The 27,654-nt window shown below is 36.9% G+C and overlaps 1 protein-coding gene across 6 annotated transcripts in view; it reads left to right on the forward strand.

The window, feature by feature from the left end:
• GRM1 (glutamate metabotropic receptor 1) overlaps positions 1-27,654 on the forward strand; it is a 179,622-nt gene that overhangs the window by 116,229 nt on the left and 35,739 nt on the right. For all 6 annotated transcript variants that reach the window (XM_090135557.1, XM_031612275.2, XM_090135558.1 and 3 more), the window contains 2 exons: positions 19,665-19,911; positions 25,873-26,041. In XM_090135557.1, coding sequence (XP_089991683.1) covers positions 19,665-19,911; positions 25,873-26,041 — 416 coding nt within the window. The remainder of the gene's footprint in view (positions 1-19,664; positions 19,912-25,872; positions 26,042-27,654) is intronic.

A 27,654-nucleotide genomic window follows, 5' to 3' on the forward strand; every position in this document is an offset into this window, starting at 1 on the left:
TTAGTTTCCCCTCAGTTCTCTTATTAATAGATGAGCCATATTAACACACACTGTGGCTCAAAAATGGCATTATGTGATGACTGGCAAAGGAATTGTTGTGTGTTATGTGTTGTGTGTTATTTTTTTTACTCAGAGGAATTATTAACTTTGCATTCTACCAAAATGTTTGTTACATATATTTATTTTAAGGCGGCTTTTCTTCAGAGAAAATAGTTAACATAGACCAATGAGCAGAAATTACTAAGGGAAGAATGCATGATGGACACACAAAGCAAATACATAGGTTTCTTTCTTAAGAAACTTAGAGCTAAAATCATTTTGCTTTGGTTGTGAAAAAGTTTCAGGCTGTTACTCAAAATGTCTGATTTCTGCTGAATCTCAGCAGCTGTAAGCATGGGTAGTATGTTATCCAGTCTCCATTTAGTTATAAAACTAAACAATAGACAGGACTGGCATGATCATTCTTTGCTACCATATCAAAGGCAAATATCAGCTGGAGTAAATGGGTTACTTCTTCACAATGAGTAGATGAGTTGTCAGATACATGCTGCTGTGAACTACAGATTTGTACTTGAGAGAAAAATCCACAAAAGAAATTCATAGGAAAAAATAATGGTTGGCTTTATGGAAAAACAAAGAAATAACACTAAACTTTTTAGGAAATCTCAGGGCTGAAGACATTGAATATTGGGGAAGGTGCTGCAGAGTTACCATCATCTGCTGTGGTACCGGTACAAACCTGCTGTGGTATTTTGTGCTCCTCAAGCAACGGGTATCAGAGACATTTTGATAATATTAGTGGAATACTAAAACATCAGTACACTCTGACAGTTAATTGTCATAATTCAGGCACTCTAACTTTCCTATATATATATATATATATATAGGAAATATATATATATATATATATATATATATATATATATATATAAAACACTCTATCTTTCCCTCCTCCAAGAATCTCTAAATTTTTTCACGGAGCTTCGAAGTATGTGGTACTTCTTGGGTTTTTCTCAAAAACTGTCATCTCTTAAACTTAAGGATGAACTCTCAGGATCATTATGCAGAACTGAGAAGTTCATAAATGTCTCAAATCACAAAAGCAAAACCCACCAGGTATCTATTCCAAATAATAGCATATCTGTAGAATCAACAGACCTATGTGTCCCCGGAGCATGGGAGCAATGCACTATGTTATTGTATTTTTCTTTTACTGCACAGATCTGACTGGCCATTTCACACACTCACACATATGCTTCACCACAGCTTTCCACGTGAATATCTTTATCTGAATTTTTTGCAGGGTGAAGAATGCTGTTTAAAATACTACCAGCTCCAAAGCTTGCTGATGGAGCTGTCCTCTCCAAGGAGGTTTAGTATGGCAGTGTTAAGAAAATGCCTTTTTTTACCTATCACAAATTTGGAAACAGGCCTCTTTACAAGCATGTGGGGGAAAAAAAAATCTGAATTGCCTCTCACATCCTTCACAAAGAAGGTTATGTGCACAGATTTGAAAATGAGGGCCACACAGGTCAATAAATAAAAAGCAATATTTGAAGTCCACTAAAAGCACTGACAGACTACATTCTGACTTTGTTACACCACAAATTAAAATCTTGCTGTTACTACTCCATCGCTTCAGGAAAGGTATCAGTATTGAACACTGGTATTAAGCTTCTGAACTCCATTATAGCTGAGAGCTTGCTTTCTTACCTCTCAGTATGCCATCAGTATTCCTGTAATAAGGCATACAGGATCCTTCATTATGGAAAACGCTGAGTACCCTGTGCTCTCAGGACTCCTTGTGCAATATTAGCATTCATTGTGACTAAGTCTTGGTCCTGATCAGTTCTGTATTCCAAAAGAGCACTGGTAGTCATTACTGAAAACACAGCACACCTGCACTCTATATAAACAGAAATTCAATCAAAGGTAGTAGTCTGCTCAGATTCATCTTCAGAATCCAGGGAAGCTTTCTAATGAAGAAGAATAACAAGGGTAAAAGATACTTGTGTTGTCTAGGGGAGCATAGTGTCCCTGTATTTACCCATCAGTGGGATCCATGAGAAAAAACACAAGCAAGAGAAGATGATGTATTCCTCCAACTACCTTGTTCAGAGTCAGAATTCTTGATTTGTTCCAGTTTGAAGAGAAGATTAATTACAAAGTTTGTATTTGAGTATCTTAAATTACTTCTTGCCCAGTATAATTTTCTCACATACGAACTAATTATTTTATTGAGTGATTCATTCAGAATTGGCACTGGAATGTGAAGTTCAATTTTCAGCATTCATGGATAGGCAAGGACTGTTCTTCAAACAATTGCAGCTGCTGTATTTGCAATTTCTAAGCACTGTTGAGTCAGCACTAGATTGGGATTGCAGACTCTAGAAAACAAGGGAGAAGCAAGTTCTTAGAAATCCCCCTTCCCCTATGACATGAATTCTCTCACTCTGTTCCTGAGAAGATTGATGTCATCCTTCAGGAAATCTCATGTTGCACTGAACTCTGTGAGTATTTCTTGCAAAAATTAAAAAGAAATACCCTACTTTTCCCCTTTGGGTAGTAGCCAAATGAGTGGGAGCTATTTCTGACTTATTCTTTGCTGCTGTTATAGCCAAATGAGTCTCATAAGTTGACTGCCTTGCTGTCTCTCTCTTTTTCATATATACTCTTCCCAGCACGATAAGATTCAAGTCTAAAATTTTTCTTCTGCATAGAAAAGAGATATTTTTATATAATATTTTTTTTTCTCTGTGCTTGATTTCTAGAAGGCCAAAACCACTTCCAGTATAAAGTTGTTATTCTTAAAATATTCATTCTGCTACTGAGTGTTTTCCATGTAGTAACTGCATTCTTCAGGAAACCCAGTGTGTCCTGTATCTCTGTATGAACAACTGACTCATGGGGAGCTTCAGATCTTCGCAATATTCTTCGTGGCCTTCAGATGGCAAATCAGAATAGTGTAATCCATTTTAACACTACCAGAAAAACGCTGCTTTTGAATTTGAGATGTTAAGAAACTACCTCAGAATGATCCTGATGCTAAGTTCCCTTGGCACGCAACTTCCAGAACTGCTCCAAGCAGCAGTCACTGCTTGTGTCTATTCATCAGACAAATCAGCCATTTCCACATCTAGGAGACTGTACGCTGATGGCAAGATATGGTGATAGACTGTACTGTCAATTGACAAGCACTTTTCCAAAAGCTCTCTAGGAGGTTTACTTCTCTCTGAGCTGATAGAAATATCCTGAATAGAAGTCCTTTTCTCCTCACTAAACTACAGTTATGGAGGTTTCTCTGTTGGACCTGACAAGCTCACATAAGCATGAATTAAATGCAATTCTCATGTACATGGATATGATGTAGAACTCAGTGCAATTCAAACACTTCTATGGAGGTTTCACTGCTTGTCTACAGAATGCCTATTCACCTCTTGGCAGATAATACAATGGCTGCAGTTTATGTGAACTGCATAGGATGAATACTCCTCTGCAGCACAAGAGAGTTATGAAATTTGTTACGGAACTTATGCAAACATCAGATTGTGTTCACAGCAGTTCATCTGCTGGGAAAACAGAATGCATAGACAAGAAATCAGCACAGGCATTTTTTGACAGAGTGAAGTGGAACAAAGTGGGCAATTCAATGATTCATTGATTTAATTGATTTTTGAGGAGAAAGATTATTTATCAATGAACCTGTTTGTGGTAGGCAAGAACAAGAAATGTAAATTTTTGTTTTGTTTTGTTCCAGGCCAAGTTCTCTTGGATGCTTACTCACACCTTTGTCATGCTGTAAGGATTACTTTATTTGCTAATTCCTGTCTGGGTACAAGGAAAGACAAACAATCAGACTGAGTACAGCCAAAGTCACAGAATTACGTAATTGCTCAAGCTGGGAGGTAGCTTAAGAGGGCTGTAGTCCAACCTCCTGTTCAAAGAAGGATCAGGTCTAAGTATAGCTTCGAGGGTTTCAGGATTTTATTCACTGAGGACTTGAAAATGTCTAAACATGGAGGCAGCAAAGCCCTCTGGGCAACCTTTTCCACAGTGAGGATGTGAAAAATTTTGGCCTTATATTCAATCTCAGCCTCTCTTGTTTCAAGGTATGTCCATTTTCTCACACTCCCACTATGCTCTACCACGAAGAGCCTGTTCTTCTTTTCTTAATAACCTCCCTGGAGATATGAGAGGGCTGCTGTTGGGTTTTCCTTCAGCCATTTCTTCTGCAGGCTGAACAAGCTCAGGTCCTTCAGTCTAAACTCTCAGAACAGGGATTGCACCCATCCTGATGGACCTCTGTTGAATGAGCTCCAGATTATCATTGTCTTTCTGTACTAGGAAGTCCTCCAACTGTACACAGTATTCTAAATGCAGCCTAATGAGTGCAAAGTCTAGGGTAGCAGTGTTGGTAGTTGTGCTGAGGTGATCATGTCTGACAGGCAACTGTCTGTTCTGCTGTCAGTACAGCTGAGCATGCAGCTGGCCTTCATTTCTGCCATCTACATTTTTCCATCAACTTTGATACAAAGAAGTTGTGTCTTTTTCTATTTTTCTGCATTATCAGCCTCTCTTAGAAAGAGGACATAGGACTACATCATACCTAAACAGTTCTCATCCTCATATCATGCCCAGTCAGGGGCAAAACACACTAATGATAACAGAAAATAGTTTATAAGGAGGACTAAACATTCCAGAAAAGGTGTTTATGCTTTGGTATGAATAACGTTGACTCATAGTTCTTGAGACAAAAATTACATATTAAAAAATTGTAGTTTACTTTGTCACTGTGATGACCTTGTGCCATTCGCAAAGCTTTGTATAGACCTGGTCTAAAAGAGATATGGAGCATGGTGCAGAGATGCTTTAGAAATCAAAGACATATGCAAGAACACACAGAGCAGTACATTATGTGAAAATACTAGTGGCATAGTTATGTGTGTGGGATGCTATAACCAAAGTACTAAACCAGCAAGATAGCCAGATCAGTTAAGATGTCTCTGACCAGCATCTTTAAGTGTTTGCCACTGTTATCACCCACTCATTAAAAAGGACAAAAAGTTTTATCTCATTCAGACATAAACAGATTGAGTATAGTTTTAGTGAGGTGGGTGTGTATTTTTTTTTCTGATGGAGGATAATTCTTTTTAGAAGGTCTACAGAACCTCTACTTAAGCTTGTCGTAGGGTTTGTTTTTCTCAAATGTTCTACTTGACTGCACTTATTACATCAGATGAAAAAACAGAAAATTGATGGCTGACCTATTCCCATCCTTAGACAGCTTTGTACTAACATAATTCCTCTTTCACTGTACATCCTTGTCCACCGGTAATGCAGTTCAGGACTTTTCTTAATCATGATCTTTTTTCTTACGACATTTTAATTCTGATCAATTTATATGAAATAGCCTGGCATCCTCATTTACTCATATCAGTGGACAGAGCTCTTAGGCCACGTGATTGATTGTTTCTATGTTTTGTTTAAAGAATGGATAAATTTCTAATGGGAGCTGATCTGAGTGGTTTTCAGAATGTTTGAGGTTATGCTGTGTGTTGGACAGATCAAATCCAACAGACTTTATTAGTGCTTGATCTTACGTGTCAATGGAGTCCATAGATACTTCTCTGAGAACATTCCTTTGATCTTGATATCTGCAAAGCTGCTTCACAGAGCACCTGTGCCATGAGACTTTGTATTAACAGAAGCATCTAAAATGGGAGTTAATTGTAGTACAAGACATAAAAATTAATTATAAATTTAAGAAAATTATTACTTAAGAAAGTTTCTTATGAAGAGTCTAGGCACATACTCTTTCATGATAGTCACTGCTTGTAAGTTACTTGATGCAGTATACATTAAACACATTCATTAACAGAAAAAATCAAAATATTGACGTAGCATGAACTTCTCAGTGTGTGTTCTTATGTCTCCTGTGACTCATCCTCCTTAGCCCCTATTTTGGGATCCAATTAAATTCTTAGGTTCTGGAGAAAATAAGCTGAGTCCTATGTCACTTTTTATGCCCTCAATATGAGACAGGACATCCTAAGCTTCATCCCACAGCAGGGTCAAAATTCTGATCTCAGTTTTTCAGGCACCTGGAATAAAATGTGTTTGGGACAACTTGTCTGAAAGAACTCTGGTTTCTACACTACTTAGCCAAGGCTTTTTTACAGCATATAAGTCAGGAGAGCTGTAGCCTCATTTTGTCTCCCACACAAAGTTACAAGATAACATATAAGGATTAATGAAGAGAAATATTAATAATGTGCTTTTCTGTGATATATCATAGACATTGTTAAGAGAAGGCATTACCTTCTGTCTGGTTTTTGTTCCTAGCTTCTTATTTCTGTGTTTGGAAGAAAGTAGCTACATTGATCCAATATTTTATCTCTTTAAAAATAATTTTTAAACAGTTTGTCAATCAAAATACGGTCACAAAGTCTGTTTTTCTTCCTTTGCAATCCATAAAAATTGTTCTATATGTGCTGTTGAAATGGCATAGAAGACAGCCCCCAAAATATATTCATGTTACAGTGGGTTATAACAAAAGTTTTCTGAATCTAGTATCTACACCTACATTTTCCACTGTGGATTATAACAGCCAGAGTCAAATGGGATTAGAAAAATCCTCAGGTAGGCTTGTGACATTCAAACTTCTCCATTACATGAGTAAACCAATAGAATTGCAAAGGAACAAGACATATGAATCATGGTCCCTCATGCCTCTTCCATGCTCCTGTCTGCTGCTCCTGGGAAGCAACAGAGCAGTGCAGGCTGCTCAGACTGTTGCAGGTACTCTGAACTTCTGTCAGTAGTGTGGGAAGGAGAAAAGTGCATGATTAAAATTAATTAATTTTGTCTTAGAAATGATTTGTGTGTGTGTGTACGGGTCACCTATCAGATGAATTAGCCTAGATATAAGCATTTAATCAAATCTGTAAAATAAAAATGATGAAATAGCACTGGTAAAAAATTGGGAAACAAGGCCAACTGCTTTCCATGCACCCTCCCAGTGTTTTTTTAGATTTTATCTTTCCTTTCCACATTTACAAGGAGGTAGAAAGCTGTATAACTCCGCTAGCAGTTTTATAGCTTTTCATTACTGGCATAATTACTCCGTAGATGTATGTGCAAAGATGTGTAGGTGCGTGCCTGCACATTCGCACCTTTGTGCACCAGGATATTTGCTGCAAAATAGGCAATAGGGTTGTTAAAATGAACAGGGTCCTCTCAATAAATCTTGGACAAACAGTGGTGTAAAGGACAATAAATTATACGCCTGAGTAATAAAACTTGAACCATAGAAATCACAAACCTTCCTACCTAGAATTAACTGTGTTAATATCCATAAGGGGAATAATCTGATGGAAAGCACATACTCCAAAGAGGTAGATTGGCAGAACAAAGTGTTACTTTTTCACTCATTCTGGGAGGACCAGAAGAGTGCTGAAATCTGCCAGAGTGGAGGGAACTTGGGAAAATTAATGAAAACAGCTTCTTGAGCTAGGCAAAGCTGCTGGCTGAGCCAGAGAGGGCCACTGCAGCACAGCAAGATGTGAAGCAAGATGATTTCTAGAGGTTTCCTTCCGCTTGAATTTTTCTGATTTGTACAACAGGAACCAGCTTTGGAGGAACTTTAAAATTTAAACTTATAATTTTAGCTCTGGATTCAGGTTTAGTTTTACGGAGGCAGAAATTCAGGGCTGTTTTCTTCTGAGCAGTAGCACTGTACGCACCATGCTATGCTGTATACCATCTACTCTCTACAAAGGCCAGTTTACTCTGTCTGTTTTTCCAAACTTTGTCTTAAAATTCACACCACAAGGACCAGTTTTCTTGTGAACTTTCAAGTGCTCTACTCATTTGGGCTTAGCTGAGCTGAATAGCCCTTTTTGTTCTGCGTTATCATATTTGGCTATGCTGAGGAAAACAGATGTGCTAAAGTGAATGCTTCTGAAATTCTTTCACATCTGAAAGATGAGCTTCTGTTTTGTTTTCTCTTAAGTATGAGAATAAAGTTTAGGCCCACTAGTTTTGTCTTCTGATTTGCTTAGCTCTATCTCGCTACCACTAACAGCAATGCATTAGCCTTGTGCAGATGTCACCCAGAGCTTCTAACCTAGGCCTTGCTTTAAACTGAGTCTTTCCTTATATACAGTACTTGAACACAGTTCTGGGTATATATCCAGGTGGCATGTAAAAGGATAAATAAAGAGGATCTTTGTGATCTGTGCACGAGAGAATAATGTTTTGCATATTGCAAGGGCTGCAAGGAAATATAAGGATTCTCTACCCTTTAAAACCTACCCTTAATTTAACAAGGGAAACTGTGAGTGTGCTTTGCTAACTTTTACTGATAACGAGGTCCAGCTGAGTGCTGGTGGGCTGAGACCACTTTGCTCCTCAGTGCCTGAGCAGCTGCAGTAGCTGCCTTTGATCCTAGGAATCAAGAAGAATTTCAGCCTTGTCTGTGTGACAGCAATGATTCACCTCCTACATGTGAAGTCCACCCCTCAGCATGCAGTCCATGTGGCCCCAGGAAAGCCGTCCTTCAAACAGGTGATTTTTTGAGAGAGGAGGAAAAATACAACAGTAGACTCAGGAAGAGAAATGTGGAGGGAGATGTATTTCTGCAGAAGTGAGACACGCTTGTGTTTGTATTAATTTAATTATGGTGTTCTTAATACCACCTTAACATTAAAAACAGAGGAGAGGAAGGATTTCACTTTCACAATAATAATAAAAGAAAAAGTTAAATGGTAGTATTGGCTGAGGGGAGATACGTGGTCATGCAAGAATTGTGAAGTCCATCTTAAATCAGTATTGTTTTAAAGCTGGAAATATTAGATATTTCTCATATTTCTCCTGACTGTTCTTCAAACTCATACAGAACCACTGGAATTTATGTTAAGGAAATGTAAGGCTCATCTGTGCCTGCCAGCCACAGGGAGTCACTACCCATGTTTGAAGGGCTTTGCCCAGTGTTAACATGAGTTATTGATTCACACCTTTCAAGTCTTCAGGATCTCATGCTTGTATATTGAAAACTGGGAAATAGCACTTAGGTATTTTGAATTCTCAATCCATGGACTGAGATGATGTGCAATTCCTTCTATTTTAACAGATAGAAGCACAGATCTCCAGAAAAAAATAGATTAATGAATATTCTGAACTTTATTCTTTTCATCATATTTTCCGCCATGACAGAGAATTTAGTTTTAGGTGTTGTACTGGTGTTGAATATTTAACATCTAATGAGACTGACATTCTTACTAAATTTCCCATTCTGTGGTAATGCTGTCTATGCTTTATATGAAGGTTGCCTATTTTCCAGTTCTAAACTATCATTTTCTAACAAAGAAGCTCAAAATTAGGCTCCTGAAGTGCATGCTCTGAGACCTAGATAAATTGTCCTGATTTTTAAGGATACTGATCTCCCATTATTCCCATGGAAGTCAATAGCAACCAGAAAAGTTCAGGTATTAATCAATTCAATTAATAAGGGGCTTGAATATGTGTTCAGGTTCCTAATATAAATATCCAAGATGCTTAATGCTTTGGAAGCTGCAGAACAATTACTGAGTTCTGTCTCTTTCAGATAAAGTCTGAGGCCTTATATGAATAGAATGACACTTGAAATTTAATCAGTTCTATTTCCTGTGTTTTTTATTTTCTCCATCATTGCTTGTTATAATTGAATATCTGTGAGGGTATCTGACTCAAAAAAATTATTTATTAATGGTGGAAGTCATGACTGAAGGTAGCTAAAGAACATCAAAACCTGAAAATATTTCTTTAAATTTTTAAGTGAGTTTGATTTTGAGCGTGCTCATTCCTGCCTCTTGTAAGAGTAGCAGCAACTCATTATCTGCTAGACTTGTTCCAAATAACAGATATGTTAAGAATAGTAGTTCTAAATATGTCTTTAATGAAGTGTGCAAGTAAGGCAGCAAGGTTGCGTAGTTACCTGAGGGAAAGGGGAAAACTGAAGGTTGAATTTTCTTTTTTTTCAATTGTTTCTTCACATGTCATATAGAAAATGTTCTCTGTGAAATCCTGCCTTTAGAGAGTCTGGACCTGTATCCAGGATAGCACTGGAGGAAGAAGTTAGCTTAATCAATTTGTAAAGAAAGCAAGAAAAACAACGTCACTGCAATAATAACCAATCATATTTAAATGGTGCTTGAGGCTTTGAGAGCACTCTGAGGGCATTTGTAGAACACTGCAAAATCTCAAAAAGGGGCTTAGGGAGAGTTTGTGAATGGACTGAGAATGATAGAAGAAGATACAGAATATGCAGTAGGAGTAACTGAATTCCCTGCTATCGTATTTCCAAGCAAGGGAACAGAGGAAAACAATTGAAACAAAGAAAGAAAAAACTGTCAAAGAGTAATTTGAGATGGGGGGATTGCAGTGCCAGATTGGAATATGGCCTGTTCAGGATCAGACAGGGTAAAAGCCCTCCTTTCCATTCATGCCATTTGTGAATATTCCATTAAAATAATCATGTTATTGCCTACATCCTTTAAACACAAAGATTGAGTTTTGCTGGCGTTAAATTTTAGCTAACGAAAAAATAAGATGGATATCAGATGCTATATCTGGATGTGAAATCAGTGTCTTTGCTGATTACACGTACAAGCCATTCAATCAGGGAACAACAACAAAAATCTGCAGGCATATATTATTCCTGTTTATAAGATGAAATATTCATTTCTAATTAAAATAGGATCTGAGAATTAATGACTTGCTGTAGAAGTTAAATAATAATCTCAAATAAATAATAGAACATTTTCTGGTCATTTTACAGGCAGTTTGTATGCAGTCCAGCTTTTAAGAAAAACAAAATTAATCATAATAATTATTTGTCAAGCTCTTACAATAATTACTATATGTCTTAAGAAAGACAATGGAATCACTTCAGTTTATCTCCTTTGCTGCATATTTCTGGATTAAACATGTCATTTAATGTTATGAAAAGGCACAAACTTAGTGTTCTAGTGAGAATGAGAGTAGAATTTAAGGTTAAACTGCATCCATTTTGATGGATTCCCCAAGTTCAGAATCAGAAGTAGTTTTACTCATTTCTAGCTTAAAAATTTGAATATGACCATTCATTACATTTGGATATTTGACCATTGGTACTAATTAGCCACTGTCATTTCATTCCAGATTCCTGGTCAGTTCCATAAGTCTTAAGATGATAATATTTTATTTCAGAATGAATTTCCACAAGATAGCAGTGAGATACAGAAGTTCTTCTGACCATAAAGCAAATTAAATAAATCTTTACTTACTCTGTTCATGATAGAATGAATTCCAAGCTCTTTCATTAGAATGCACATAATAATGGAAGTTCATAATTTTTCATACATTATTGCAGCCTTGTGTATAGTCTCAATTTGATGTATGAAGGCAACCCTTAAAAGGATGACCTATATGTACAAAGTGATGCTTCTTTCAAACCATTTGAACTGATACTGAAAAATGTGACATGTGTTTGCATGGGAGTCCAAGATACAGAAACAGATTCATCTCAAATAGGAATTTTTTTTTCCTCTTTTTTTTTTTCCCAATTTATTAATTCCAAAATAAGGAAATGATGAAAAAATAAAATAATACTTAGACCAAGACCTACACACCACATGCCATACACATTAACTTGTAGTGAAAGTTATCTCTTTTCTTTTGACTCTTATTGACAAGAGTCACAAATGTGTGTGTGGACAGTCTGTGCAGGTTATGGACAACCCTGTAATGGTATGAAGCTCCACCTTGCTGGAATCAGCCCTCTCTGGAGGTTGCTGACATTTGTTAGCATGGTTTTTAGGTACAGTGTTACATTTCCCTTTGAGTCCTTTTCTTTTATTGCCAATCAACACGAGAGAATAGGCAAACAGGGGGAGGGATAAGGAAATTTTATTTATTACAGGTCTGTTTCCCTCTCCAGTGACAGGATGCGGCCAAAGTCATACTGCTCAAAGGTTCTCCAGCTTCTCTCTCGCCTCTCCTGAATCTGGAGAAGGGCTGCAGCACTGCACAATACATATTATCTCACCCAGACATTCTGTCCTGCTCACCCAAGCACTGTCACGTACAGACATCAGGCATGCCCCCTTTTCCCATTGATGTGAAGCTCAGCCAGCCTTTGGGAAATGACAGTCTCATCCCTTGCTTATGTCCTTGCATAAGTAGAAAGGAGATGTAGAAAGAAAGCTCTCTGCTCTTTGGGGTGCTGGCACATTTGAACACAGTTTTGTCGTCTCCCACACTGTGAACATGAGTTATGTGCATTATCACATGGTGTTTACATTTTAAATATTCTTTTCCTGAAGTCATATGTTTGTGTGAGGGTCTGAATGTCCGTGGAGAGAAGCAGAAAGGGCAGGGAGGGGAGCTGTGTCTGCTAAGCAAATTTTGCTTTGAGTGTGGTTTGGATCCATGAGTTCAGCATGGCTCAGGGTTGGCAGCACTGCCGAGTTCCTTTTCTCCCGCCTAAAGCCTAGTGTCTCTGAGACTCTCTGGCCCCTGATTAATGAGTATGCATAGTCATAGTCAGCTTGCATAGTCATTTCCACTCATAATATTTCACCTTTACCGTGGCATTGCTGTATTTTTGTATGCCAGCCTCATACTAGAGTCTTTGATGCTAAGCTCTTAAAGCCCTAATGTGCTTACATAATATGATATGGAGAACCAAGAAATTAAAATTAATTACAGATTTCCCTACTGCTTCCAACACACACACAGAGAAAAAAGGAATATATATCTTTCTGAACACTGAAGGACTATGTGGTATCCTCACAAAAACAGGCATGAAAGCTGAAGACACACATGTTGTATGCGTATAGTGTATCTAAAAAGGGAACTGATCTTCTAAAGTTAGACACCTGGAATGAATGGAAACCTGTGTCTCTTAATGGCTGAATTAATATTTTGGCTTTCTTTAGCCACTGAATTATCATCTGTGAAAGAAATGTAGGTAAAAGTAAGGAAAGAACAGTCTTTCATATTTACTCAATCTGTTTCTTTTCCAGGAGAGAGAGAGTCATTAGTTATTTGTCTTACTTTATTAGTGAAAATATATAACAACTTGCATACAACTATTGCTGCAGTTAGCATCCAGTTAATGCCTTCGGTAGAGAATCTAGAGGAAAAAAAAAAAAAATGAGGAGCTTCTCCTGAATGCCCACCCTTTGAATTACTTTAATTTCTCTCTGCAGTTTTATCTAAAACTAGAAATAAAACAATTTCAATTAAAAAGCTGCATTCATCGGAAGTAGCAGTAATATCTGGGATACCTATAGATTTCCTTTGCTCAGAAAGAAAATAGAAGAGTGTCTCAACTGCTAACTGGAATTATCTCTTCACTATTTGGGGAAAAAGTGCATCAAATATAATCGCGTGAGTAGAATCTCTTTGCTTGGGAAAATTAAAAAAAAAAACAAAACACAAAGCAGCACAAAAAAAACAAACCAAACAAAAAAAAAAATTGAAGAATGGAATTTGAACCTTTTTGATTTAATGACATCGTGAAAATGAAGTCTGCAACCCTGTGAACTCCATTTATTGCTTCATGAGTACTGTACAATTTGAAATGTTTATCAGTGCGTCTTCAAATCTGGTGTAGAATCCACACCAGATATTGCTTACCTTTATCCACCCCAGTGAAAGATTTCTCTATTCTTGCCAAATGGCAGAGCCACCTGCTGTTCTACAGAAAGCACTGCATTATTTTGTACAGATTGGTGACATGATGCTCAGAAGGCAGTTAGAGAAAGATCCCTTTTCTTAAAGAATACTTTTTTCCTCACACTTGCCTGGTAAGCATTACAGTTGCATTTAGTCAAGCAAATAGTTCACATTACAATGGGAATCAAGTTCTTCTTTTATCTTATTTCTTTTTGATACCTCTTCTGCCATCTCTCTTGTATGTGCTGTCAGTCAGGACCCTCTCATCTCTGTATGTAGCTGCTTCTTGAACTTGCCTCCCTGCAGCAAAGATACACTGAAGTGGATAGTGACCATTACATATGATTGCCTTTGTTGAAAAGCAATAAAAGAGGTGTTTTCCTGGGGGTAGAAACCATACAAGAAAAAATCATTTAGCATGATGGGATTGTTTGTTGTAGGTTAAATGAAACACTTGCTGTGATCAGTGACAAATTTTTCAGTCTGTCATTCTGTCTCATGAAAACTGAATGAAATGAAATCATATTTTAATTCAGATTGAAACAAGGTCTTTTTATTTCTTATCTGCTTTTGCAGATAAGAAGGTAAAACAAGCCTGGTCTAGTGGTTGGCAATCCTGCCTGTGGCAGGGAGGTTGAAACTGGATGATCTTTGAGGTCCTTTTCAACTCAGACCATTCTATGATTCTATGAAAAGAAATAACTTTTCCACAATATTTTGGCAGTCACATTAGCTTGCACAGTCTTCGAGAAAAGTATAAGCAAAGCCTACAGCCCTCATCTGCAGTTCCTTGTTCTGTTCACTCAGTAGCATTTCCTGGTCTCACTTTCATAAGCAGGCGGATACAGTTGGAATTGTTTGGATAACTAGAAGTTACTTCTAAAAAGACAAATTATTAATTCTTCTCAATGCTTACTTGATTGTGGGCTGAAAGAGTGGGTGTTTGGATGTTTTCATATACAATAGAGAAGTTTTATGAATCTAACTTGTTACCTCTGACTACATTTGGACATACTGAGTGCAGCGGAGTCAACAAGAGTCATCAAGAGATGAGGATTTTATTCAGATTCCATTGTCATATAATATTAATGAACAGAATGCATTTGGTTTTAAAAAAAGAGTATGAAGAGAACAATCCATTTATTGTGCAGGTTGTGAACATATCATGTTTGTACTAATTGCATTTAGAGGCATTATAATCTGTGGTATTCATTTTGCAATGCCTTAAAGTGAAATTTGTTAAATAATTGTGTTGTTATCTTTCTTGTTAGATAACATAAGAGATGTTAGATAACATAAACAGTGTGTAAGAATGAAAGAACTGGCAATATTTGTAAAATACCTGAAACTGCAATGCTAAATGAGCTTAGAAAATTAAGCCTTTTTCAAAAATTGTTAAATAGAATCTTATTTTGTCTCATCATAATATGTTTTTTTTTCTTGTTGGTTTTTGTTTTTTGTTTTTAAAGTTGAATAATTCTGATAGATAAAAAAAAATTCAAGGAGTTGGTAACAAAAGAGAAATGTAGAATTGGTTGCATTTTCTCTCCTAAACATCTAAAGGTAAAGCTATAATTAGCAGGTCATGCATCCAAATAAAAGTGCCCTAATATTTCCAAGGAGCCAAGTATCCCAAATTTTACAAAATGTTATCAGTTTGTTCATCACTTTTCATGTTCCATTTAGCTACTAAAATAATCTGTAGCTGCTACTTCTAGTGACCGAGATTTGAAATAACTGTTCTGGACAGATATTGGCTTTGTGCCCTTCTCCCTGCAAGATCCTATGACACAAATTTGCTGTGGTCCAAGTTTGTCAGGCCTTCTGTAATGTGGGACACTGCAAGATATATGACTTCTGTGTTTGTTTGTTTGTTTTTCTTGTTTTTTTTTTTCAAGGGCATGTCACATCACTAGCATATCTCTGCACAAATTTGTACAGAGCCAGATGGACATGTTTGCTCCAAGTCACTTAAGGCAGTGCACATTGAAACTAAGAGGACAGGAAATCTGCGTTCCTGGCTTCTTCAATAAGAAGGGAAATTTTGTTGCAAGCCAGGGTGCTACTCTACTAGTTCGTAGTATAACCTGTGCTCTGTCCCCTGGCATCCTCTTGGGGGGAACACTCATCTCTCTTTGGCATGGCTTTGTGCCAGGCCATTGGGCACACAGACCAAGAATGGCAATTTTCCTTTTTTCAGCATTCCTGAGAAATTTAGCCCTGATTATTCTTCCACAACAATTTCTTTGTCTAAATGAGCACTTTACTGGATGTAGCCCATCACCATGCTGCTGGCAACAAAGCTAAAATCTCATATTGCATACTCAGAAAGCATTTCAATCCTTGTACCAACCACTACAATTAAGGAAAGGAGTGTATATTATTTCTAAGACCTTCAGCCCTTTTTCAGAACTGTCAGAAAAGATGATTATTTTCATAATAGGTCAAATGCAACCAATGCAAAAAATCACTTTTTATGTGACATTAAATGTTCAGTTTGTTTGGAGGTCTGGGGGAAAAAAAAAAAAAAAAGGAAAAAATATCTGCCTAATTCAGAAATTATCATTTATAATAATTTTATTCAACAGATTTTGGCTTTTATTCTAATCAAGAGTCATCTATGAACAGACTGTGTTCTTTATCAAATGTGTGTGTTTGTTCAAAATTTACCAACTGGCTAGCTATTGATCTGATTCTTCAACCAAAATGTTTCTACATTTCTTTCCATTCCACATTCCTTCCTGCCCTAACCTTTCTGAGAACTGCAAACAAGAAGCCCTTTCTGCTTAATCTCTTCTTGAGAACATCAGCATAGGTTTTTCTACCTTTACCTTATGTCCCTAAGTGTAGGTCATTTCTAGCTATAATTCTGACAGCGTTGTTTTTCTTAATTTCAGTTGATTGGGTGAGATTTGTATGAGTACTGTCTCTGCTCTGGAGAATGCTGATTGCCCTATACTTAATTCGCAGCAAAGGCACTAGATATTAATTGTTGCTTTACATTCAGCTCCTTCTAAGTCCCTGCCTGAAGACAACATTAGTTACATTTGAGGCACATTATAGTGAAAGGAAAGGCATCGCTTCATGAAATTTGTTCTGTCCTTCTGCAGCTTCTAAGGCTATTATTTCTAGCAGTGTTGGGAGCATTTTTCTATTGTGTACAGCCAAAGTGTGTTATTGTGAAAAATTATTTTTATTTTTACATATTTTATCTCTCTTTTTCATCTTTGATAGGATGACTGACAAAAAGTAAATAAAATAAAATAAAATAAAATAAAATAAAATAAAATAAAATAAAATAAAATAAAATAAAATAAAATGACCCAAAGCTTTGAGGAACTGTTAAAAGGAAATGACTAAGGGAAGATTTGCACTGCATCCAATACAAAAATAAGCCTGAAATGTAGGAGACCTGAATTCTTCAATGTCATTCAAAAAGTTAATGACCTAATTTGAGTGACTTCAATTAATCCAGTACTCACATAGCTTACACTTTTTCTTTTCTTAATGAAAACTAAGGTCTCCCCCCAAAATAAATAAATAAATAAATAAAGATAATAAAGTACTTTTCTGTTTTAAATGTTAATTTACCCTAGTGTTCAGAGTACTTTTGTAGATCAATGATCTTTTTTTTTCCAGAGGATGAGAGGAGAAAGAAAAGTACAAATTTCTCAGTCCAGAGTTCTATTGTTCTCTGTTACTTTTCAAAGATTTTAAGGAAAAAATAACAGCTTTACAGAGAAGCCCTGCATCAAACAAAATATAGTTCTTGCATTTATTAAACAGCTATTCTATGAGAACCGAATTGAACATTGATTGCCTCTGTTTTTATTTTGGCTTAACATAATTACATTATCTCCCTTGTTCAGAAAGATCAGTTCCTACTGATTCCCATAAGTGAATTTTTACAAGCTCAAATACATAGGTATATCAATAACTTGTGATGGTGAAAATGAAATAAATTTGATTTTGCCAGCTGGAAGCAGGTTTAGGTAAAGCACGATTTCTCATGGAAAAATTACTGTAAAATCTCTTATTTACACATATTACTGATATGTGGACAACTCATTACCAGATTAGGCTTTGCATGTTACTCCTCACTCGAGTATGACTATTTCTGTAAGTGCAGAAAAGCAGTCATCTCTGCAGTGGGACACTATGTGTTTCAAGCCTCAAAGCAAACAAGATGCACACATCTAATTGTTCAAAAGCAAATCCACCATCAAATGTTTATTCCCTTTGGAGGTATGTATATTATATTGAAATATGAGAAACCAAATCTATACTTTGCTGTGTTAACACATACTCGAAGAAAATAGTCTCATTTCAAAACATTGGTAAGTTCTGCTACATTTAGGTTTCTACTTCTGGCAGCCATCTGAACATTTGTCTCAGGAAAAGTATATGGATACTGTCATTATTTCCTGCAAAGGTCACTGATGTGCATGTTTCTATACATTTTAAAAATAATTGAGAAATTAGGGAGGCAACTGAAATAAACTCTTGGGTAAAAGACAGGTGAGTGCCATGACCTATCAGTCAGCTCTTCAGCTATTTGCTACTGACAGGCTTCATGACAAAGAGAACTGTAATGCTGAGCTCAGGATCTTTCCACATCTCTGTCCCATCAGGATGGAGACCATATTCATTCTCTGTCTATAAGAAGGCAGGAGTGGTAAATTCACGTGTTAGTCCTTCGGGACTAATCAGCGGATAAAAGCAAAGAAGCTGAGAAGTCCTTCCAGATCAGTTTTTCCCAAGGATGAACGTAAGGGTGTCTTCCTTATCTGGCTTGAAAGACATACAATATCTTCATTAGGAGCAGCTGTTTTTTAACTTGAAAGTTTCTGCGAACTTGTAGATTTTCCTCATTTCTTTGTATTAGAATGACAGCTACCTTCCCCAACCTAGGTTTGAGAAGTGTCAGTTAACACCTTGTCTCTCACACATCCTACTTCCCTAGCGCAGACAAGGTGTTACTGTGTCTAAGTACCAGAGAGTGGATTGCAAACGCCTGTTAACACCAAGTAACGTGGGAGGCCCACAGATAGCAGCATCTTGCAACTTGGAGCATATTGAGAAAGAATGACTCAGGGGAAGGGAAACAAAACAGAGAGGTTTCTTGTTCCCCCAGCCCTCAGGACCCCTGTGGTTTAGGCCTCTGTGACTCAGGGTTAGCACTGGCAGCATCCAGCAGCTTGTGACAGGAAATAGGGGACAGCCTGATCCCCACGGGTTCTGGCTTCAGATGCAGCCACAAATGGCACCCTCTGGAAGGGCCTGAGCGTCAGCAGGTCAGAACTAAAACCTACACAAGAGGAAAGCCTTCACTGCTGCATTGTTTCTGGTCAGTGGACAGAGACTTGTATGTCTGCTCATGCTGGATCTTCTAAGCTGCAGTTACATAAAATGCCTTTTAGCGTTACAAAACTTCCTTAGACTTTCTGTAGCAAACACCAATTGGCTTCTCTACTACTAGCTAACATAAATAGTTCTGATAACTTGAGAAGTGGTGCTGGCTTACATTGTTTGCTTTTTCCACTGGAAGGAAAATACTATACTATACTATGCTATATTGGCCCTCAAAACTAAGAGATTTAAAAAAAAAACAACCTTCAAGTCTGACGAAAAATCAAACTTTTAAGCAAGTTGCATCCTTCTGATGCTGAGCTGTTTAACCCTTTTTAGCATAAGTAACATTGTGGAATGAAAAATGATAATTCTTAAAAAAAAGCAAATTAAGGCTGACAATTTTGTTAAGCTGTGGTTTTCTCTAAAGCCATTTCATTTCACTTTCTACGATTTAAAGATTTCTGACAAATATATATATGTGAATTTAATCCCCTTCTTACATTTTGTTTATACTTCTAAAGCTTTTAAGAAAAGCCTTTTAATCTCTTACCACTTTTTCTCATTTTCACATTGTTTTCATGTTTATAATAATATTTTTATTTTTCCTATTTTAGGTAATGAAAGCCTAGAAGAAAACTATGTTCAGGACAGTAAAATGGGATTCGTCATCAATGCTATATATGCTATGGCTCATGGACTCCAAAATATGCATCATTCCCTTTGCCCAGGACATGTTGGGCTGTGTGATGCTATGAAGCCAATTGATGGCAGCAAACTCTTGGAGTTTCTCCTCAAGTCCACATTCATTGGTGTTTCTGGAGAAGAAGTTTGGTTTGATGAAAAGGGAGATGCCCCAGGAAGGTAAAGTTTCATCTCGACATATTATACCAGATACTGGGATGTGGGTGTTGTTAGTGGTTTCATTTTCTATGGCTGCCTTGCTAAAGCATGCAGCAAATACACTCTGAGACAGAAACAGTTATCTGGGTGAGTCTTACTCGTAGAAAGGAATAACAATGACAACACATGATAAATTGATAACTACAGTTTCTGTTGGGATAAGAGTTACTGTAAAGCCTGTAAAATTTCTAGTGTTTTGGGAGAGGACAGACTGTATCTCAGAGATTTTTGGTATCTGAGTTAGTAATGGGCTCAGCACTAGGGCTTTTTTATGCATAAGGCCTAATACAAGTAACTGGAGTTTAACAATGCACTTGCTTGCTGAAATTTTAAAGTTAGGTCTATAGAGCATATCCTTTTCCAACTGGAACTCAGCTGCTCCATGTGCCCCAGGACACAACAGTGCATCCGTGCCAGAAAGTATTTCGTTTTGCTTGCTGAACTACTGTGTGCTCTCCTTAACTAGTTTCACATAAATTCAGCTGTCTCAGAATTCAAAGACAGGTCAAGCAGGATAATTAATCGTGTTTGCTAGAAGGTAATGTGTTCCTCTCATGTGGGGTCCAGTAGATTCCTGTTGTGGTAGTTGCTACTGTCAATGCTCCCTCCTCCCCCTCCCCCCCAGAAGACTCAGCGTGCACCCAAGCGATGAGAGAAACTTTGTAGACTTGGCCTTCACCTTGATTTCTCTCATGGAAGACAGCTGACAAATCTTTCCTTTTCATGTAGGTTTGTGGGCTCTACCCAACTACTTTGAGTGAGACATCTCCCAGATGAATTTATGTATTTATTTAAAATAAATATAATTCAGCTTCTGGTGCACATGATTCATTATTAACAGAATTCTGCTCAGAGGTTTCTTCATTTAAGTTAGTTTTCCTACTGAGTTATTAAAGTGTTATAAAAGACTCTCTCACTCCATCTTTGGGCTTATTGCATAAATGCATCTGAGTGCCAACACTGCACAAAAGCAGTGCTTTGGAATAAACAAGAGGTTACAGCTTTCAAAGAATATTTGCAAGACACAGTGGCCTTAAAGCAACCCTTATATCTATTCCTACCTTTTGTTATCAAAACTGATGAACTTTTTTACTGTTCTTTCCATTGCTTGCTGTATTCACATAATACATGCATTTAAACTACTTATTACATTTAGAATAAGAAAAAGCTGGTCAGTTTGGTCTTGTTTCTCATTGAATACTGCATACTGTAGATTTTTTTTAGTTGAAGTGTAGATGAGCTAGGTCAGATTTTGAAATTAATGGGTAAGCAATTCCTTATATTCTTACACATACTCATACATTCAATGCGAATGTATAAATCAGATCTTAGCGCATACAGTTTAGATAACATTGAGAAAGTACTGCTTAATATAACTCTAAATTTATTATGCATTATTTATGTCCATAAAAACATTTGCATACCTTGTTTTGTCTACTTTTTAGATATTTAGATTGATGTTAAATGTAATTTTCCAGTTTTAGCTCAAATCTTGTTTATTATCTTGTCACCTGAGGGCATTTCCACAACTCTCATCAGTACGAATCCCAGAATTATAACAAATGGTTCTTGAATTCTAAATATAGAAGAGTTTATATTGGGGTATTTTTTCAGTAGGTCAGGATGACAGAATGTATTGCTTGGTTTATAGCATGGTTCTTTTTTTCTCTCTCTTTTTTTTTTCTTCCTTCACCTATTTAGAAATTGATTTGTTATTTTAGGTGATTTTTGTTCATTTATATTTTCACAGTTTGGTTAAGGAAGCTCAATCAATCTTCTTGTTATTCATCCTGTAATCCTTGTATTATTCTGTGATATTTATGACATGGGCGATATAATGTTAATGAATGATGATATATATATATGCAATGTGTAATATATATGTGATCTGAAAAGCAGGTTGGATCTTTGTACTCCAGCAGTAGTTTATGCCCATGTGTATGTGACTCAAGATTCATACTAGTATTGCCGCAGCCCTACAAAGAAAAGGTCTTTCTAGGCAAATGAATGTGCCATACCACAGGATGTAACCAAAGATCATTTTATACCTCAGCAAAATGAAAAGCCACACATCGCATACAGCATTTAAATAAGTCAGAGATTGACCAAAGTGAAATTGCCTGGTTTGTCAGCTTTTCTATGCCGGTGCATGAAGGTATCATAAATAAGCAAAAAAGTTTTTTGAGATTATGTTACTGTATCATATAAACAAATCAACTCCGCAAGAGTTGATAAGGCAATGTTCCCTCTTAGAAGCCAGCAATTGTTAGCAAGATCTGTGAGTTTCTTTGAGCAACAGTCTCTCAAACCCCCCTGTTTACTCTAATCACGGTTACAAAAGGTAGAGATGCCCACAGTTATGTTTTCCTGGCATTCATACAGTTCTCTGTTTTGAATCCCTTACAGCTCTGGCAAAGCTTAACCATTTGTTTAGATAAAACTCTTTTTTCTCTATCTCAGGCTCAATTTATACTTTCAAACTTTTATCAAAATGAGATTTGAAATCATGAGGCGATTTTGAAAGGTTTATTTCTTTGTGCGGAATCTTTTCTTTGGAGAACATTTACGCAGAACTGTGAAGCAGAGCTGTATCAGAGGGGCACAAATGCAGTCACTTAACTGATTTTACTGTCTTTAGGAAAAATGACCTGAATATATCTCTGGAAAATAGACAACAGTATGTGCTCCCTCTACTGCTATTAAGAATTCGCTTATAAAATTGCTGAACTTTTGACATTCACTGAGTACATCCCATTTACTTTCTCAAAACTAATCATGTCACCCAAATTCTCAGATTGGCAGCAGAAGGAATGAGGGATGCAGGAGTCCACATCACATCCGTTTTTGGACCTTTGCAAGGGGCAGAGGACAGATCTATACATCTCATTACAGAACATCTTGAGGTCTTGTCTGTTCCAGTATGTCTACTAGACATAGTAACCTAATGACTACTATGAAGAAACTTACTTCTCAGGGACAATTTGCATAGACCTCTGACTGTAAAACCATGGGCATTTGACAGGAGTTGTCTCCAGCCCTAACACCGGGCCTTTCATGCATTTTCAAAATAAGAGAAACAATGCTGTTCATTTTGCTTTAACTCAACTTAGTTGTAGACTCATTTAACTATCTCCAGAAGCTGTTTTGGCTTCAAACATAGTTATTCCATTGACTAGCTTCAAAGTTTTGAGTAAATTATCAATGCATAGTACAAGCATTTAAAATATATGCAGTATATAAAGGAATGTGGGGCACATACAGTTTATTTTTGCACAGACTTTGGTCCATGGGTGGCTATTTAGGCCAGTTACATCCTAGTACTGTTCAGCTTTGCCGTTTGCCATTCTGCCCTCAAGGATACCAAACTTACTGTCAACACAGGTGTTATGGCTGTTGAGCAAGTAACTTCAGCTATCTCAGGCTAACCAGAGTTTTTTTCAGAGTATGAATGTGCCTGTGACCAGCTCACAGTCTTTTTTACCTCAAAAATAACTTGTTTGCATGATCCCAACTCATTGGTCATGGTATTTCCCAATATATGTGAGAGGTTGCTCTTACATTAAAAAAATCGTTCATTTTCTTATGTGTAGAAAGATCTTATACCTTCTGTAAATGCTGCCATACGTGTGTGACATCCAGCTGCCTCCATGATCCTCACTTTCTTAGAGCTTCAGAACTCTTGTCAAACCCAGTTATTTCAAGATAATCACTTTTAGCTTGGACATAGGTCCGAACTCTTGAAGTGGTGTATGTCTATGCGGGGAGATGGTGATAGAAGGAGGTATTGAAACACTGAATTTGTCCTTACTCAAAGCAGGATTTTTTCATTAAAGAAAAGAAAGAAAGGGTAAAGAACTTATGCATGTCTCCAAAGCAAATGTATTTGTTAGATCACATTCTTCCACTTAAAATTCAAGTTACATATCAAAGCTTCAAGCACTGTACTACAACATGTTAAATGCAAGACTGCTAAGATCTTGTAGTCTTCATATTTTATTCTTTGACATATTACTGATAGAAAAGGGAACGATGTTATCAGAAAATATAAGACATATAGGCTTTCAATCTAAAATAAAATCATATCCTTGAATTTTCCAGCTCTTGACTGATATTACTGTAATGCTACTCTGTGCTTCATAATATATTTTGGTAGAAAAGAAAACAAGCTGTGTAGGCTTGAAAATTTCATTAAGGGAGTGTGAAGTTTTAGTAATCTTTTATTTTCCTTCCTGTATTCATTTTCCAGTGCATAGTAAGTTATTTTGTATTGGTCTAATTCAAGGTCACACTAAAAACCAAGTAGGTTGTGCTTGCTAGAAAGAGCCATGTACATTCCTGCTCAATTACTCCTGTTTACTGAATCTACATTATAAAGCACCCTGCTGTTACTGCTTCTTGCTATGCTGAAAAAAGCATGCCTTTTTATGTTATTCCTTTGTAAAAGATGGGAAATAAGAATTGTTTTCTAGTGACTTTGAGATTTACTCCTCCTCTTAGCAACTCCTCAGTTAAGAGCCAGTTGCCAACCACACAGCTGCAGAGCTGTTTTTTGTACCTGTTTGGAGCTCTATTGAAATCAGTAGTGAGAGTTCCTTTTCCAGTGTGACCAGTGAATCTGTGCAGTGGCACCGACGTTGTCTAAGCGTGCACATTTGCAAGACTGAGATCTAAATACAGTTTTAAGTAGACATTTTTTAAAATTCTCTCTCACTAGAGAGATCTCATAGATTCAGTTAACAAAACTGAGCATCCAGAGAGTAATTCTAGTACCTTTTCTCTGAGAACTACTGAGTTGTGATTTTTGCATATTTGAACTTCAACAGGGAAAAGAGAAATTATTGGATATTTCTCCCTGTTTGCCCTGAACCAAACATTCCAGTTTTATTTAGAGCTCATACTTTGTTTACCATTTATTCTTAATGTGAATACAGATAGGCAACACTTACTGTAAACTAAAGCATCTTCTGTCCTGAGACAATCCAGTAAGGAAAAACAAGGCAGTGAATTCCAGAGCTGTAAAGCAGAAAATGCTTTGTGATTTTCAGCTCCGGAGCTGAATTCTGGTTTGCAGCCCTCTTTTACCTCTCCTGTTCATACCTCCCACATAACTCTCCTCTTAAGAGGCCAGCTGATTTTTTCATCTTCTTTTGTGGTTCTTCCTCCCGGTGCTCTCTCCACTACTCATTCTCACATTCTTGCTTATTTCCTACTATGAAATTACCACAAATAATCACTGCTTTGCACAAACCGCATTCTGTTAGTAAAAGAAGGAACTGAACACTTAGCAGTAATGGCTGTGCATACATATTAGGCTTTACAAATGGAGGGCAATGATGGAGGTAGGGAAGCAGAATGCTTTCTGTAGCAGTGTTTTATGTTTCCTTTATATTAGCCTTTGGAAGTTCTGTCCTACTTGACTACTGGAAGGAAGTTAATACTGTGGCTGGATTGCTAACTTTTTGCATCAATCTCACTGAGCTGGGTAATGCAAGTAGTGCCTACAGTTAGCTTATGACTTACCAGTTTAGTTAGAGTATTTTTACTCTAACTTCAGGGAGGACTACTTCAGGGTTCACAGCAAGAGCTATACTGCAGACAGCCTGTATGTAGCCAACAAGTGAATGTTAATGATTTTGAAAAATGGCTGAATAATGCACCATCCAAAGATTGCTTACATGTGAATTTTTAGCAGTTTGCTGTCTTTGTTGTACAGTTCTTTCCGGACACACAGGTTTTTTTACCCACAGTTTTCTGTAAACGGGACAGACACTCAATAATAACTTAGCAATAAGAGATGTTAATTACTGTGATTCTATTGCAAATCCTGAAGTGTTTGGTGTTTCTGAGAAACTCTAGTCCACAGTAAAATTTTATCCTTCATATTGCAGGACAGTGACTCTCTTTCTATTTTTTCCTTTGAAGGTATGACATTATGAACCTGCAGTACATAGAGCCCAATCGCTATGACTATGTCCTCATTGGAACTTGGCACGAGGGTGTCCTCAACATTGATGACTACAGGATTCAGATGAACAAGAGTGGAATGGTCCGTTCAGTGTGCAGCGAGCCTTGTTTGAAGGGGCAGATTAAGGTGTGCGTTAGACACTTTCTCCATAAAAATCTGTTACCTGGCAGTGCTCCTTCACTAAACTCAAGCAATCATCTTTCAAGACAAAGGACGTGTTACTTAGAACTTTCTTTTCTATAAGAAAGCCAAAAGGACAGAAGAATTCTTAGATCAACATTTTGTTCTTATTGTCCCATACAAAGGCCCATGCTTTCTAAAACTGCCTTTTATAATGACACAGAATCTTCCAGGATGACAAGACTGAATTAAATTTCACCTTATATGAGAAAGAACAAAATTTTCATTTAGTCATTGTCTACAATGGTCAGTGGCTGGGATTCACTTGGGGACAAATCCTTAAAATAATGTAACCCATGTGAATCCAGTATTTTGTTTCAACAATAACATCTACAAGAAAAAGGAAAACAAAAAAAGAAAAGTCCTGTTTATATCTCATGTTCATAACAGAAGGTATGGAAACAAAAATGAAATCACAAACAGTAGCATTTGAATCATGCTACAAATATTTTGCCACCTGCCATGTGTGGATGACATAAAGACATGTTCTACCACTATCAAAATATTATGGATGTTTTAAGTTTAAAACAGCAAAAAGCCCATTCAGGAATACCACCTTAGAAATGCTTTTTCTTTTTAATTTCATACAATAGGAATATTTGCAGCTTTTAAATTGTATATTGCTACTACTAGCAATTGATGATTGATTATTTGGCAAAGGCTTAGTGAAATACTCCATCAAACCTGGAGGGGAAGCAGTATTGGTATTTACTGCCCTCCAAAACATCTTTTCTCTGTTTTTGAGATTGTGCAGTTTGTGTATGTGTATATATGTAAACAACATGTATACAAAATGCCAGCTTCAGCTCCCATTGAAATCTATTGGAAAATTTCCATAGAAAGCAGGAGGAAATGTTAACACACACACACACTCACAGAAGCCTACAAAGCCAACGTTTCATTATTTAATAAAGCAAAATCTTTTATTTAACTTAACTCTGCATATTGATGGATAAAAAGATCCTGGAGAGAAGGCTGAATTCCTCCTTTCTGACACAGGCAGAGTCTTTGGTGGAGCTCAAGATATCCTTAACCTTGCTTGCATCCCCCACATAGTGAAACTAGCAGCCAAGATGAGGAAGCAATTTTCAACATTGGATCACTGCACTTAGCAGCATTCACACGAGAGAAAGATACAGCTTTCAGGGGCATATTTCTCTAAAAGAGCTGTTCTGAACCGTGTTCTTGATCACCACATACTGGTTTTATTTTCTACTAGAACAAAATACATCCTTTTTTAGTTTAATTTTTTAATTTGTTCATATTTTAATTTCTATATACACTGATGTGGTGAGCCCCAAAGAGACTTCATTGTAAATAAGAATCTGAGTGCCTGTGCTTCTATCTATGCATATATATAATAATAATATATATGTAAATGCATGAATCACTCTTTGTTCTAACCTTTGACATTGTTTGCTGCTTTTTACTATGCAGAAGATATTAAGTATTCACTGAATGGCTTGTCCTGACCTGAACCATCTCCCAGATTAAACCTTCTCTCAAGTTTGATTGGAAATGTAACACTGTGCCACTGTACCAAAACAAAAAATGGTTTT

This window comes from Phasianus colchicus, chromosome 2, assembly GCF_987193195.1.
Source record: "Phasianus colchicus chromosome 2, bPhaCol1.hap1.1, whole genome shotgun sequence".
Lineage (NCBI taxonomy): Eukaryota > Metazoa > Chordata > Aves > Galliformes > Phasianidae > Phasianus > Phasianus colchicus.